At 46.1% G+C, this 17,126-nt stretch overlaps 1 protein-coding gene across 1 annotated transcript in view; it reads right to left on the bottom strand.

Moving 5' to 3' along the window:
* COL21A1 (collagen type XXI alpha 1 chain) overlaps window positions 1–17,126 on the bottom strand; it is a 415,279-nt gene that overhangs the window by 143,343 nt on the left and 254,810 nt on the right. The window contains exons 13-15 of the mRNA XM_075340296.1: window positions 12,890–12,943; window positions 512–565; window positions 372–425 (exon numbers count right to left, since the gene is read on the bottom strand). Of these exons, the coding sequence (XP_075196411.1) occupies window positions 372–425; window positions 512–565; window positions 12,890–12,943 (162 nt within the window). The remainder of the gene's footprint in view (window positions 1–371; window positions 426–511; window positions 566–12,889; window positions 12,944–17,126) is intronic.

The following is a 17,126-nucleotide window of genomic DNA, read 5'->3' as shown; positions in this document are numbered from 1 at the left end:
ACTACCACTTCTCAGCTCATTGACAAGGACAGCTCCTTTTCCTTGTACGTATTCCCCAGTGTCCCTACATGTTTCATCCAAATTCCTGGACTCCTCAGTGAAATTTTAATTTTTTAAACATATGCCAAACATATGGTTAAGCAGCCTTGTTCCTTCACCCCTCTGTGATTTTTATGATAAATTCCAAAAGTTATAACATTTTCATGAAATATCTACACGCTCACTAAAAGCCCATGCAAACAAGGGATAAACAAAAAGATATTTGCACTAACAACTTGCATTTTTTTTCTATTTCAAATTGGTCTCAATGCTAAATGCATATTGTGAGTAGTAGTTAGTTGTGCTAAATTTCAAGAAATATAGAAAATTACCTTCTCTCCGCGGTAGCCTGGCGTGCCATCTTTTCCATGTATTCCTTGCTCTCCCTTTTAAATCAAAAAAGTGATAATAAAAATCTAATTGACAAAATTAGTAGACTTGCAAATATATTTTATTTAAAAAATATACTTACAGGTCTCCCAGGCTTTCCGATTGACCCACTATTTCCCCTGTCTCCTTTAGCACCCTAAGCGATAAATGTGTAATATCAAGCGGTATTCACAGTTCATATTAAACCTAAATAAATTATTCATGTAAATAAAATGACCAGTTTCTAATGAAGTTAAATATTTATGTTATGTCTATATATGTGAGACAAGTCTTTGGGTAGAATAAAAAAGGAAGAAACTTTGGCTCCAATTCTTCAAAGTGTTTTTGCCAAAATTTTGGTGTAAAACATTTTTGAAAAGTCACAAAATTCTTGCGCAACATAAAATTGAGCAAAGAAATTTTCGCCCAGCCCCTCTAAAGTGGCTTTGGCGGAGTCTTATCATAATTAGTTATAGCAACAGCAGCTAACAAATTCATCAAAAGTGGAATAACATTGGTATCATTTGTGACAAGGCACAATGAGACTGATAAGGTTTGTTGAATTTATTAAGTGACATGCACCTATTAATACATTTTTATTCCTGCATGCTCCTTGCTAAGACTGGCATATGAAATGCAAGTCTTAAGGAATTGAGACTTATGACTCAATTTACATATAGGCTTTGGTTCGTCAAGTCACAGAATATATGTAATAGACCTTAGACTTGAAGCCAAAAGGCTGAAAATATACCAGTCCTTAAAGGCAATTGATCACTAGGTTTTTGCCACCTAAACTGAGTGCAGGTAAGTTTCCACAGAAAAACTTTTACCATTAAAACATTTTTTAATATTTTTATTATTTTTATTCATTAAAAGGAATAATATTTAAAACCAACACAAATTTGCAAACAAGTGTTACTGGAGGCTGAGTAATCAGCCCTAATGGAAAACAACATACTGTACAAATAGCTCTGCCATTATGGGGTAGCATTAGTGATGAGCGAGCATGCTTGTCACTACTCGGTACTCGCACGAGTATCACTGTACTCGGGCTGCTCGGCGGGGACCGAGTAATCTCGCGATACTCGTGCTTTACTCGTGGTCTTCATTTCTGCATGTTGGCGCTCTTTTGAGAGCCAGCCCTCATGCAGGGATTGGCTGGCAGACCACTGCAATGCCACAGCCCTGTTAGTTGTGGAATTGCAGTGATTGGCCGGCCTGCACAGCGTCACCGAGCCTTTATATAGGCCGGCGCGCTGTGCTCTGCTCACAGCTATTCTGACAGTGAGTGTAGGGAGAGTGTCGCTGATTCAGGGAAAGCTTTGCGGCCCTTTATAGTTAGTTCCGGAGCAGGGCTGCAAACAGTGTGACCAGAAGTCCTTCTCAGGACTATTCTAGTTGTATACAGGCAGGCAGGGTATAGCCAGGTCGGAGTACAGTAGCAGAGTCCTTCTCAGGACTATTGTTGCTATATACAGGCAGGGTATAGCCAGGTCGGAATACAGGCTAGTGACCAGAAGAGTCCTTGTCAGGACTATTGTAGCAGTATACAGGCAGGCAGGCAGGGTATATATAGCCATTCCTAGTGGTGACCGTATACCAGCCTTCATCATATCTGGGGCTGGTGTACACAGTGTAAAACAGTCCAGATAGTGTCAGACTTCTCAGTAATTGTCGCTCCTAAAAACCAGTTATGTTCTTATTGCGTCCGTGCTTGCATTTAAAAACAGCACGTGTGTGGCAGTCGGTGGCAGGGTACAGGTGCGCGTTTTGCACAAACTATTATATAACGCACAAGTCTAGTGTATAATACACGTCAGTCAGCAGTGTCTGATAGTGTCAGACTTCTCAGTAATTGTCGCTCCTAAAAACCAGTTAGGTTCTTATTGCGTCCGTGCTTGCATTTAAAAACAGCACGTGTGTGGCAGTCGGTGGCAGGGTACAGGTGCGCGTTTTGCACAAACTATTATATAACGCACAAGTCTAGTGTATAATACACGTCAGTCAGCAGTGTCTGATAGTGTCAGACTTCTCAGTAATTGTCGCTCCTAAAAACCAGTTAGGTTCTTATTGCGTCCGTGCTTGCATTTAAAAACAGCACGTGTGTGGCAGTCGGTGGCAGGGTACAGGTGCGCGTTTTGCACAAACTATTATATAACGCACAAGTCTAGTGTATAATACACGTCAGTCAGCAGTGTCTGATAGTGTCAGACTTCTCAGTAATTGTCGCTCCTAAAAACCAGTTAGGTTCTTATTGCGTCCGTGCTTGCATTTAAAAACAGCACGTGTGTGGCAGTCGGTGGCAGGGTACAGGTGCGCGTTTTGCACAAACTATTATATAACGCACAAGTCTAGTGTATAATACACGTCAGTCAGCAGTGTCTGATAGTGTCAGACTTCTCAGTAATTGTCGCTCCTAAAAACCAGTTATGTTCTTATTGCGTCCGTGCTTGCATTTAAAAACAGCACGTGTGTGGCAGTCGGTGGCAGGGTACAGGTGCGCGTTTTGCACAAACTATTATATAACGCACAAGTCTAGTGTATAATACACGTCAGTCAGCAGTGTCTGATAGTGTCAGACTTCTCAGTAATTGTCGCTCCTAAAAACCAGTTATGTTCTTATTGCGTCCGTGCTTGCATTTAAAAACAGCACGTGTGTGGCAGTCGGTGGCAGGGTACAGGTGCGCGTTTTGCACAAACTATTATATAACGCACAAGTCTAGTGTATAATACACGTCAGTCAGCAGTGTCTGATAGTGTCAGACTTCTCAGTAATTGTCGCTCCTAAAAACCAGTTATGTTCTTATTGCGTCCGTGCTTGCATTTAAAAACAGCACGTGTGTGGCAGTCGGTGGCAGGGTACAGGTGCGCGTTTTGCACAAACTATTATATAACGCACAAGTCTAGTGTATAATACACGTCAGTCAGCAGTGTCTGATAGTGTCAGACTTCTCAGTAATTGTCGCTCCTAAAAACCAGTTATGTTCTTATTGCGTCCGTGCTTGCATTTAAAAACAGCACGTGTGTGGCAGTCGGTGGCAGGGTACAGGTGCGCGTTTTGCACAAACTATTATATAACGCACAAGTCTAGTGTATAATACACGTCAGTCAGCAGTGTCTGATAGTGTCAGACTTCTCAGTAATTGTCGCTCCTAAAAACCAGTTATGTTCTTATTGCGTCCGTGCTTGCATTTAAAAACAGCACGTGTGTGGCAGTCGGTGGCAGGGTACAGGTGCGCGTTTTGCACAAACTATTATATAACGCACAAGTCTAGTGTATAATACACGTCAGTCAGCAGTGTCTGATAGTGTCAGACTTCTCAGTAATTGTCGCTCCTAAAAACCAGTTATGTTCTTATTGCGTCCGTGCTTGCATTTAAAAACAGCACGTGTGTGGCAGTCGGTGGCAGGGTACAGGTGCGCGTTTTGCACAAACTATTATATAACGCACAAGTCTAGTGTATAATACACGTCAGTCAGCAGTGTCTGATAGTGTCAGACTTCTCAGTAATTGTCGCTCCTAAAAACCAGTTATGTTCTTATTGCGTCCGTGCTTGCATTTAAAAACAGCACGTGTGTGGCAGTCGGTGGCAGGGTACAGGTGCGCGTTTTGCACAAACTATTATATAACGCACAAGTCTAGTGTATAATACACGTCAGTCAGCAGTGTCTGATAGTGTCAGACTTCTCAGTAATTGTCGCTCCTAAAAACCAGTTATGTTCTTATTGCGTCCGTGCTTGCATTTAAAAACAGCACGTGTGTGGCAGTCGGTGGCAGGGTACAGGTGCGCGTTTTGCACAAACTATTATATAACGCACAAGTCTAGTGTATAATACACGTCAGTCAGCAGTGTCTGATAGTGTCAGACTTCTCAGTAATTGTCGCTCCTAAAAACCAGTTAGGTTCTTATTGCGTCCGTGCTTGCATTTAAAAACAGCACGTGTGTGGCAGTCGGTGGCAGGGTACAGGTGCGCGTTTTGCACAAACTATTATATAACGCACAAGTCTAGTGTATAATACACGTCAGTCAGCAGTGTCTGATAGTGTCAGACTTCTCAGTAATTGTCGCTCCTAAAAACCAGTTAGGTTCTTATTGCGTCCGTGCTTGCATTTAAAAACAGCACGTGTGTGGCAGTCGGTGGCAGGGTACAGGTGCGCGTTTTGCACAAACTATTATATAACGCACAAGTCTAGTGTATAATACACGTCAGTCAGCAGTGTCTGATAGTGTCAGACTTCTCAGTAATTGTCGCTCCTAAAAACCAGTTAGGTTCTTATTGCGTCCGTGCTTGCATTTAAAAACAGCACGTGTGTGGCAGTCGGTGGCAGCGTCAGGCTCCACGTTGTCCCTGGATAGAGACGTGCATGAGGGCCTCAAAACATTGTTCCCATTGCAAAGGAGTGGGTCTCCTGTCGTTGTAATGTCCATTCTGCAAAGAATGGGCGAAAAAATTTACCACTGGGGGTATACCTGAAACAAAGGCCTAAGTATTGCAATTTGTAACGGTCATCATCATGGTGGCGCATGAGGAGAAGGAGGAGCAGTCCAGCGATTAGCCAAACTCCAGAAGTGTGTACCCATGGGTGAGTGGAGGTACATGGCAAACTTTAAATTCCGCTCTCATTTGCTGGTGGTGTGGTGAAGTCTGGCCCAATCCAACCCTTGTTCATCTTGATCAGAGTCAGCTTGTCAGCATTTTCAGTTGACAGGCGGGTGCGTTTATCTGTAATGATTCCACCTGCGGCACTAAAAACACGCTCTGACAAAACGCTAGCAGCAGGGCAGGCCAGGCCTTCCAAGGCGTAGAGAGCCAATTCATGCCACGTGTCCAGCTTGGATACTCAATAATTGTAAGGCACAGAGGAATGTCGGAGTACAGTTGTTCGATCTGCAAGGTACTCCTTCAGCATCTGGGCAAACTTAGGATTTCTTGTGGCACTACCCCGCACCTCAGGGGCTGTGGTACGTGAGGGGCTGAGAAAACTGTCACACATCTTAAAGACTGTTCCCCTACCTCTGGCGGATTGGACTTGTGCCTCTCTCGGCTGTACGCCTCGGTTGTCCACTGATTCATGACCTATGCCGCTAGCGTTTTGTGAGGGGAATGCTTTGCCTACTTCCGTGACTATGGCCTTCTGGAACTGCTGCATTTTGCCTGACCTCTCCGCCTCGGGAATAAGAGACATAAAGTTCTCCTTTTAGCGTGGGTCTAACAGTGTTACCAACCAGTAATGATTGTCGGCCAAGATGTTCTTAACGCGAGGGTCACGAGACAGGCAGCTTACCATAAAGTCAGCCATGTGTGCCAGACTCTTAACAGCCATCACTTCAGTATCCTGACCGACACGATGACTGAACATGCTGTCCTCCTCCTCCTCATCATCTACCCTGTCCTCTGGCCAGCCACGCTGAACCGAGGATATGACTGCATGTCATATCCTCAATTTGGCCAGAGAGTTGCTCCATGTCTTCATCCTCCTCCTCGTCATAGTCCTCCACTGCACGTTGTGATGAGACGAGGCTGGGCTGTGTGTTATCATCACCCACACCCACTACTGTTTCTTGCTGAAACTCATCGCGCTCCGCCTGCAATGCATCATGTTTGTTTTCTGAGCAGAGACCATTTTAGAAGGCAGAGAAGCGGTATGGTGACGCTAATAATGTCGTCATCGCCGCTCACCATCTTGTTGTAGTCCTCAAAGTTTTGGCGGATGGTGCATAGGTCGGACATCCATCTCCACTCCTCAGGTGTTATGTGTGGAGTTTGACCCATTTCCCGACGGCTTAGGTGATGCAGGTACTCAACAACTGCCCTCTTCTGCTCACATATCCTGACCAACATGTGCAGAGTTGAATTCCAACGCGTGGGGACATCACACACCAGTCTGTGTGCCGGAAGATGCAAACGGCGTCTTAAGGCGGCAAGGCCGGCTGAAGCAGTAGGTGACTTTCGAAAATGTGCAGACAGGCGGCGAACTTTTACCAGCAGATCAGACAGCTCTGACTATGACTTTAGAAACCGCTGAACCTCGAGGTTGAGCACATGGGCCAAGCATGGAACATGTGTCAGCTGGCCTCGCCTCAAAGCCGCCACCAGGTTCCGGCCATTGTCACACACCACCTTTCCTGGCTTTAGGTTCAGAGTTGTGAGCCAGTGATCTGCCTGCTGTTTCAGAGCTGTCCACACCTCTTCTGCATTGTGGGGTTTGTCACCTATGCAGATTAGCTTCAGCACTGCCTGTTGCCGCTTCGCCGAGGCAGTGCTGCAGTGCTTCTGTGTCGCCCTGGACAAGCCAGGGGCCACAGAGCACAACACTTAAACACCCCACACTCCCTGCAGGCATATCATAGTCAAAACACAAAATCCTTGTTGCCTTCCCCAGGGGCTGTTGTCCACACCAGGGTGTGGAGCCAGGCGGTTGGTCTCCACCCACCGAGGAGGAGGGAAAACACAGGCAGTGAGAGTTAAGCTAAGGAAGTGGAAGGAGGAAAGTAGTAGAGAGGAGAAAAGTGACAGCAAAGAGCCTGAAGTTGGTCCGGGTGTGTGGCCTGGACAGGACAGCAAGGTTGGCAGGATGTGCTGACCGTCTGCAGTGGAGGCCGATTGGAGTCTGCCGTAAGGACCGTGGACGGGTGGTGACCCGGCCGTACCGGACCGGTATACAAAGCGAAGCCAGCACCATTGGCAGAGGACTTTCGGATCCCGGCAAGGCTTGGTGTCGCCGTGAATTTGCCAAATCCGTTATTGAAGGGGACCTCAGGGTTTCCAAACAGCCAAGTCCAGATAGAAGGCAACCGTACAACCGTGAAGGGGAGACACAGCCACCGGCAAGGGCAACCGTCTCCCAGGGCCAGCGCCTGTGGGCAAAAGGGGCTCCTCCGGCCCATATCCAGGTCAGGGAGCGGGTTACCGTTGGGAAACCATCACTACCAACACTTAACTTCGGTGCAGGGAGAGACAGTCATCACTAACCTGCAGGGAGGAACAACCGCAGCCGTCCGAGTGACCTGTCCATCCAGCCACTTGTTTTACCCTGAACTGTGTCATCATCATTGGGCTGAGTGAGTACCTCCGTGCCATGCGGCACAGCGCTGCCCCTGCGACCATGCACTTCATCAGGCCCCGCAACCCGCCTGTCATCCATCTCTACCCCATCACCAGGCCCCGGGACAACCAACCCCCCTACCCACGTAGGGGAGAAATAACAACAAAGCTGCTCCCTGTCACAGGCTCCCGGGATCCCCGTCCAGAGCAGCGGTGGTGTCCACACAATCACCACAACCGTGGGTGGCGTCACGGACAATATCCCCAAAACCCAAACCACCCCTTTTCACTCACGGGCGAGTAGCGCCGCTCGAGTCCCCGGGATCCGGCCATCGCTCGAGCCAACGAGCAGCAGCAGCCGTAGAGCTGCGTCAGCCGGACCCGAGCAGTGGGAGAGCGCACCGTCCCCTCCTCCGCCAGCGACACTTACAGCTTGGGACTGGTGTGGAGGGTAAAGTGGATCAGGATGCGCAGGAGGAGGAGGAGGCTGAGGAGCATGACATTCCGGAGCTGTAGAGTGTGTGTGAAACCCTGACTGAGGTAGGGCCTGCAAAACTTGGTGTGTGAAGGACGTATTCCGTCCCTCGCTCAGACTGGGTCCCAGCTTGCACAATATTAACCCAGTGTGACGTCAACGAGATGTAGCGGCCTTGCCCACATGCACTTGTCCACGTGTCTGTGGTTAGGTGGACTTTGGCTGAAACAGCGTTGTTCCGGGCACGTGTGATGTTTTGTGACACGTGGTTAGTTATGCAATGCGGGGACGGCACACAGGGAGAAATAGTGGCGGCTGTGGACCGAGTAACGTGGGACAGCTGCCACCATCAGTTCGCGGAATGCTTCTGTCTCAACCAGCCTAAAAGGCAACATTTCCAGCGCAAGCAGTCGCGAAATGTTAGCATTTAGAACTGTGGCATGTGGGGTGTTGGCAGTGTATTTGCGCCTGCGCTCAAAGGTTTCCTGAATGGATAACTGAACGTTGCGCTGGGACAAGGACGTGCTTGATGATGGTGTTCTTTCTGCGTAGGCAACTGCAGGTGCAGGAGTGGAGGAGGCTTGTTCGCAGGCAGCATGGACAGGGGATTGGCTCGCATGCACAACCAGCGAAGACGTAGCAGTGACATCAGCAAGCACTGCTCCTCGACTCTGTTGTACTTCCCACAAAGTCGGGTGCTTGGCTGACATGTGCCTGATCATGCTGGTGGTGGTCAGGCTGCTAGTTTTGGTACCCCTGGTGATGCTGGCATGGCAGGTGTTGCAAATGGCCTTTTTAGAATCATCTGGAGCCAACTTAAAAAACTGCCAGTGTCAGAGTTCCTGGTTTTCCAGTTTTCTTTTGAAAGAGCTTGCCCTTTGTTAACATGGAGTTTTCTGTTATGTTGCCCTACTTCCTGTCCATCTGTTTAAAAGCCGCCCCTAAAGCTTAGTCCAGTGCCTGAGTATACTGCTTCCTGTGTGCTCCTGCCCTGCTGCTTTTGGTTCCTGATTGTTATTCGGATCCTCTTGGAAAACAACCGACACCGACTCTGGACTTCATCTGGTATCATCTAGCTGTACCTGGACTCCGTTTGCCGTCTTTGGTCGGAACTTCTGCCCGGTTCCTTCCGTTTAATACCACTCTGGACTCACATCACGTACAGACATTTTTCGACTTACCTATTGCCCTTTTGTGTCCCGGCTGCTGCGCATTTAGGGCTTCTGGGGTGATTGCCAGACAGTCCCTGTATAGGGGTTTGCTGTTGGTGGTCTCCCTGGGGGAGTCCGGTGCGCGGTACCGGGAATTCCCTTTCGCTCAGTCCCTGGAAGGTATTTCCTGTATTTATGTTCTACTGTGTTTTTGTTCCGTTTATGTACATATTTGCTGGTTGCATATTATAAATGTCTTGCACCAAGAACTCGTCTCTGGTTGTCATTGCCCTAACGCAATCGAAATCCTCAATACATACAATAGTATTACAGCCAGACTCGGGAAGACCTAACATTTGTACAGGCACCTTGTGTCGTGTTGTTCCGGGGAACAGTTGACTGACGTCTGCCTGGGGCCACCACTCTGCTTCTTACTGCCTGTTGTGATGCTACGCCTCCCTCCCCCTGTGCACTGCTGTCCTCGCTCTGCATATCCTCCTGCCAGGTTGGGTCAGTTACTGGATCATCCACCACGTCGTCTTCCTCTTCCGCACCCTGCTCCTCCTCCTGACTTCCTGACAATTGTGTCTCATCATCGGCCACCCCTTGTTGAGACACGTTGCCAACTTCGTGAGAACGTGGCTGCTCAAATATTTGTGCATCTGTACATACAATCTCGTCATGGCCCACTTCAACAGGAGCTGGCGAGAGGCCAGAATTTGTGAATGGAAACGTGAACGAACAGCTATTCCGAGTGTCCAAGTGTGGGATCAGTAATGTCCGTGGACGTGTACTCGGCCTGGTGGTAGGAAGGAGGATCAGGTTCTGAAATGTGCGGTGCAGTATCACGGCTACTGACACTTGACCGTGTGGAAGACAGAGTGTTTGTGGTGGTGCCAATCTGACTGGAAGCATTATCCGCTATCCAACTAACAACCTGTTGACACTGGTCTTGGTTCAAGAGGGGTGTACTGCTGCGGTCCCCAAGAATTTGGGACAGGACGTGCGAGCGACTAGATGTGGCCCTTTGTTGTGGCGAAATTAGAGCTTGCACACAACCTCGGTGTCTGCCTGCACCACCATCACGTCCACTTCCTTGTTCGTTGACAACGCCCTTGCGCATTTTGCAATGCTGTGCTGATGTGTATTCACTAGACTTGTGTGTTATATCCAAGTTTGTGCAAAACTCACACAAATGCAGCGGAAAGCTGCCACCAACAGGCACACACGTGCAATTTTTAAATGCAAGCACGGAGGCACTAAGAACCTAACAGGTCTCTATCCAGGGACAACGTAGAGCCTCCCAATGTTTGGCTTCCCTGCCTAAGGGCTATACTATAATACACCCACTTCCTTCCAATGGGCACTTCAGGTTTACAGGCCTTCATGCACGTCTCTATCCAGGGACAACGTGGAGCCTCCCAATGTTTGGCTTCCCTGCCTAAGGGCTATACTATAATACACCCACTTCCTTCCAATGGGCACTTCAGGTTTACAGGCCTTCATGCACGTCTCTATCCAGGGACAACGTGGAGCCTCCCAATGTTTGGCTTCCCTGCCTAAGGGCTATACTATAATACACCCACTTCCTTCCAATGGGCACTTCAGGTTTACAGGCCTTCATGCACGTCTCTATCCAGGGACAACGTGGAGCCTCCCAATGTTTGGCTTCCCTGCCTAAGGGCTATACTATAATACACCCACTTCCTTCCAATGGGCACTTCAGGTTTACAGGCCTTCATGCACGTCTCTATCCAGGGACAACGTGGAGCCTCCCAATGTTTGGCTTCCCTGCCTAAGGGCTATACTATAATACACCCACTTCCTTCCAATGGGCACTTCAGGTTTACAGGCCTTCATGCACGTCTCTATCCAGGGACAACGTGGAGCCTCCCAATGTTTGGCTTCCCTGCCTAAGGGCTATACTATAATACACCCACTTCCTTCCAATGGGCACTTCAGGTTTACAGGCCTTCATGCACGTCTCTATCCAGGGACAACGTGGAGCCTCCCAATGTTTGGCTTCCCTGCCTAAGGGCTATACTATAATACACCCACTTCCTTCCAATGGGCACTTCAGGTTTACAGGCCTTCATGCACGTCTCTATCCAGGGACAACGTGGAGCCTCCCAATGTTTGGCTTCCCTGCCTAAGGGCTATACTATAATACACCCACTTCCTTCCAATGGGCACTTCAGGTTTACAGGCCTTCATGCACGTCTCTATCCAGGGACAACGTGGAGCCTCCCAATGTTTGGCTTCCCTGCCTAAGGGCTATACTATAATACACCCACTTCCTTCCAATGGGCACTTCAGGTTTACAGGCCTTCATGCACGTCTCTATCCAGGGACAACGTGGAGCCTCCCAATGTTTGGCTTCCCTGCCTAAGGGCTATACTATAATACACCCACTTCCTTCCAATGGGCACTTCAGGTTTACAGGCCTTCATGCACGTCTCTATCCAGGGACAACGTGGAGCCTCCCAATGTTTGGCTTCCCTGCCTAAGGGCTATACTATAATACACCCACTTCCTTCCAATGGGCACTTCAGGTTTACAGGCCTTCATGCACGTCTCTATCCAGGGACAACGTGGAGCCTCCCAATGTTTGGCTTCCCTGCCTAAGGGCTATACTATAATACACCCACTTCCTTCCAATGGGCACTTCAGGTTTACAGGCCCTCATGCACGTCTGTATGCAGGGGCATTGGTGAACCTCACAATTTAGGACTGCCCTGGCAAAGGAAAATACTACAAAGACTCACTTCCTCAAAATGGGCACATTAGACTCAAGAGGCCTTCATGTACGTCTCTTCTCAGGGACATCGGAGTGCCACACAATGTTTTCACGTAAAATCTTTCATGTATTGATCTCAAAAAGTAACATACACCAGCTCTATCTCACTATTGGGTATGTGCCCTTAACATTTCCGCCATGAAAAATCATTTTGGGGTCATTTTGGAAGGTTTTCTGGTGAGTCCGTAAAAATGGCGTAAAACGCGGACAAAATTGTTCACAGCTGTGACTTTTGAGTGATAAATGCTTCAAGGGGTCTTCCCCATGCTGTTGCCATGTCATTTGAGCACTCTTCTGAGACTTTTGTGACATTTTTAGGGTTTCTCCATGCTGCCGGGAGGTCATTTCACAAAAATACTCGGGTCTCCCATAGGATAACATTGGGCTCGTTGCTCGGGCCGAGTACACGAGTATCTTGGGAGGCTCGGCCCGAGCTTCGAGCACCCGAGCTTTTTAGTACTCGCTCATCACTAGGTAGCATATATTGCCCCTATCGGATACCCTGCCTGTCTGCAGTGGTTGGCACCCTAGGATACGCAAGTGGCACCCTCGGTCAGTAAAGACTGACCCTCGTATTACCTAATGGGCCAGAAAAGTCTGTAGACCACGAGCAGTCGAAAAACAACCCACAACTAACCTCAATATAGTCTCTAATGGTATGCGAGATGCGGTGGAATATCCTACATTATTTTTTCTAACTTATTCAGCATGAGTCAATGAGCAAAAAGTTCCTTATGCCCCTAATGGGCTGGTTTAAAAGATCTGTATGACAAAAAGCTATAAAACGAACATGTAAATGAAGCATAGGATATATTATTCAATGTATAGAAATCATTTATTCAAGGAAATTTTATATTTAGAAGAAAATATCTGCAATTCCCTTCTTATAAGAGGGATTTTTTGTATTATTATTATTATTATTATTATTATTAATATTTAAGAAAATTAATTCACAGATATTTACAAGTTAGCACTTAATATTTTACAAAACTTATTAATAAAGTCATTTACCTTTTTTCCATCAACTCCATTAAACCCCTTTTCTCCGTTATGTCCCTGCTCACCCTGTTAGTAGAATGAAAATGCAAACATATTTAGTCAAAGAGATTAAACATTTCCACTGTTATTCTAATAGTTACCCTTACCATCCTACTCTACTAAGCAAAGTATAAAATGGGAGGTCAGAGTTTATCAAATATTCAGCCACTGTATATTCAGGTACAAGGCAGCTGACAGATACTGAGCAAATTACTTTACCTATTCAAAATTAAGATATCATTACATAAAAAAATAGTACATATTTAAAAAAACAGCACATATTTGATGCAATTAAAACGTTCTAGAATAATTTTAATTCATAATCGTGTATCTTTTGTAATACCATCTTCTGTGGAGCTTTGCAATGTGGTACAAAAGTAGACAAATACTATGTAATAAATAAATATACAAGATACTATATGTAATATGTAGACTTATAAAGTTGTTTGGGACTTTTATATTGATGACTTTTCCTTGAGATAGGTAATCAATATTTGATGCTTGGGGCTGCGACACCCAGCACTTCTCGACACAGCCAGAAGTTCTCAATTACTTAGTTCCACGAATCGGGGTACGGGGGCTCCTCGTTTGTCTTCTGGAGCTGTTCCTCCCCGTACCTGAGGTCGCTTGGTCCGATCTCCTGAGCCACGGATGGTGACCAGGACTTTTTGGAATTCTGACACTAAGTGTCAAAAAGAGCCTACTGAGCATGTGCGGGATTCATTTGGGTCTTTTGACACTATCTGAGCACGTCAGTAATGTGGCACGTTCCTATGGGCCACAGTGACATCATCGGTGATGTGGTACGTTCCCATTGGCCACCATGACAACATCAGTGATGTGGCACATTCCCATTGGCCGCCGTGACATCATCGGTGATGTGGCTTATTCCTATTGGCCGATGACGTTATCAGTGATGTGGCACGTTCTTATTGGCCACTATAACATCATCAGTGATGTGTAAGGCTCTCAATGGCCAAAGGAGCTGGCTACACATGGTTCCTCCATCTTGTGGGTGGTACAGAGGTGATAAAAGCCCTGATGCCCACATGGAGGTGCGCACTTATCTTTGTGCATTCAGCAGCACATGGCTATCCTAGGTAGGGATACGCGGCGAGGTCCAACCGGACTGACTGAGAGTCAGGAGGCAGGTTAGGGTGAGGCATCGCGGTCACATCTAGACCGAGTTAGGGTCAGAAGCCGGCTAGGCAGGGTTCCATAGATATCGGGGTTGCGCCGCTAAGGGACCGGTGGTTAACCGGCTACACCCTAATACATCCCGATAAAGGAGCAGTACTCTGCACGCTCATTCCTGCATATACCCAGAGCATATACTAGCAGAATATGGGTAATGTTCTGCAGGCCTATCCCTATCCATACTGTGTATGCAACATATATTAACTTCTGTGAAGTAACAGGAGAGCATTGCGCCATATCTGGTGCTGTGAGTTAACAGGGTCCTGTCCTTTATATATTGTTACCCGCTTCGGGTCCTGTGAGTTAACAGGGTCCCGCTATATTATGCTACAGCTTCTGTGTGGCCTACAATACAGAGACTGTACGCGCAGGTTCTGAGTACTTGTTATACCTGCGTTAATGCCTGTGTGACCTGTAACACAGGCGTATATTATTACCTGGGGCTTTTTTGAATATCAGTAGAGCCTTATTCTATCAGCTGCAGTTTACCACCACTGCACGGTGGACCCTGACCACTGATATCGGTTTACTCTCATCTTTTACCATATTAGTAGATCCATCCGTAATACTTAGCTTCACACTATACCTTCATCAACTTCATTGTGGACACAGTTGGGTACTAATATCCATGCTCTTATTGATTCAAATAGGGGAATAGATGTTCAGTATCCAGGCATGACCATTGTACACTTGACGGAGCTGTGCTGTACAGCTCCACAACTGAGCACATCTGGCTTCCTTTGGCACATCCATTTGTAGGCGGTGCTGTGGGACGCACCCTCACTCATCATTGATGACTTATTGTAAGGATAGTTGATTTAGTATAAAAGCCACGGACAACCCTTTAAAAGGGTATTCTGGTAGGAAGTTATCAGCTATCCACTGGATCATTGACAGCCTCAGGATCAGTGGAGATCTGGGATCCCATCAACTGCCAGAATGGGGTACTTTTTTCTTATAAACCAAGAAAGTGCAGTGCCTTTCATTCTCTAGCAGGCAGCAGCACTCTAGAATTACTAGAAGAGGTAAGGTCAGAGTTTGAGGGAAGCCAAGTTGTAAATAGGATCAGCCAGGGCTGTGGGGGAGTAAAAGATTAATTTCTTATATGAGGAGACTGATTTCTACACTGTGCCAGAATATTATAAAAAGTATGGAAGACAGGATTAATAACTAGTGGCAAATGACAGAAGAAGAGAAGCACTGGTGAAGAAGGAGGCAAAAATGTTAGAGAAAAGTCATCATGTGCATGGCACAGGAATTAGTGTATAGCTGTATACAGCTGCCAGATGGTAAAGAGCTTTGCCTGTTTTCAATTTTAAGTTGAATCAAAAAGTGAAGAGGTTGTTAAAATTTCAGATGAAAAGTAGATGTGGTAAACAGTATAACTAAAAAAAAACGTGGAGGATGTTATCTAGCATTTCTTATTTGGCTTCATATAAGTTCAGTATTCATTGATCAATTTGTGGCTGAAATTTTTATTCTAAGAACAGTTTGATTTTTCTTTGCTCTTATCATCAAGTTATGGGCTATTAGTGAGAACATCCAGGGTTTTAATTATAGTTACATCAAGAAAAATCAAATTTCTTTTGAAGATGATGGTTTTTTGGAGATAAAGGGAGTAATGCTGAAAATTTCTTGTCAAGAATTGTAAAATGTTTAAATTGTTAAAAAATATTTTTCTATGGGATACTGCACATATTAAGCTGGAAAAGTCACAAATGATATCACACTATTGTATGTTTGTAACTTCAAGAAATCTAGTAATTCCTCAAAATACAGATGCATCTCAATAAATTAGAAAATCATCAAAAAGTTAAATTATTTTAGTAATTCAATGCAAAAAGGTAAGCACATATATTATATTGAGTCATTACAAACAGAGTGATCTATTTCCAGTGTTTATTTCCGTTATTGTTGATGACTATGGCTTACAGCCAATGAAAACTCAAAAGTCATTATCTCAGAAAATTAGAATAATTACCATAAAACACCTGCAAAGGCTTCCTAAGCATTTACAATAGTCCCTTAGTCTGGTTCAGTAGGCTACACAATCATGGGGAAGACGTTTGACTTGACAGATGTCCAGAAGGCAGTCATTGACACTCTCCACAAGGAGGGTAAGCCACAAAAGGTCATTGCTAAAGAAACTGGCTGTTCACAGAGGGCTATATCCATGTATATTAATGGCAAAAAGTGTGGTAGAAAAAGGTGCACAGGCAACCGGGATATCCGCAGCCTTGATAGGATTGTTCAGAAAAGGACATTCAAAAATTTGGGGGATATTCACAAGGAGTGGACAGCTGCTGGAGTCAGTGCTTGAAGAGTCACCACACACAGCTGTATGCAGGACATGGACTACAATTGTCGACTTCCTTGTGTCAAGGTACTAATGACCAATAGACAATGCCAGAAGCATCTTACATGGGCTAAGGAGAAAAAGAACTTGACAGTTGCTCAGTGGTCCAAGGTGTTGTTTACAGATGAAGTAAATTTTGCATTTCAATTGGAAATCAAGGTCCCAGAGTCTGGAGGAAGAGTGGAGAGGCCACAATCCAAGCTGCTTGAGGTCTATTGGGAAGTTTCCACAATCAGTGATGGTTTGGGAAGCCATGTCATCTGCTGATGTAGGTCCACTGTGTTTATCAAGACCAAAGTCAGCGCAGCCGTCTACCAGGAAATTTGAGAGCACTTCATGCCTCCATCTGTTGCTAAGCTTTTTGGAGATGAACATTTCATTTTCCAACAGGACTTGGCACCTGTCCACACTGCCAAAAGTACCAATACCTGGTTTAATAACCACAGTATCACTGTGCTTGATTGGCCAGCAAACTCGCCCAATCTAAACCCCATAGAGACTCTATGGGATATTGTCAAGAGGAAGGTGAGTGACACCAGACCCAACAATGCAGACGAGCTGAAAGCTGCTATCAAATCAACCTAAGCTTCCATAACACCTCAGCAGTGCCACAGGCTGATCGCCTCCATGCCACGCTGCATTGATGCAGTAATTCAT

The sequence above is a fragment of the Anomaloglossus baeobatrachus genome, chromosome 3 (assembly GCF_048569485.1).
Source record: "Anomaloglossus baeobatrachus isolate aAnoBae1 chromosome 3, aAnoBae1.hap1, whole genome shotgun sequence".
Classification (NCBI taxonomy): domain Eukaryota; kingdom Metazoa; phylum Chordata; class Amphibia; order Anura; family Aromobatidae; genus Anomaloglossus; species Anomaloglossus baeobatrachus.
Note: the sequence above shows the minus strand (reverse complement) of the source record. Positions and strands in the feature narration are given on the sequence as shown.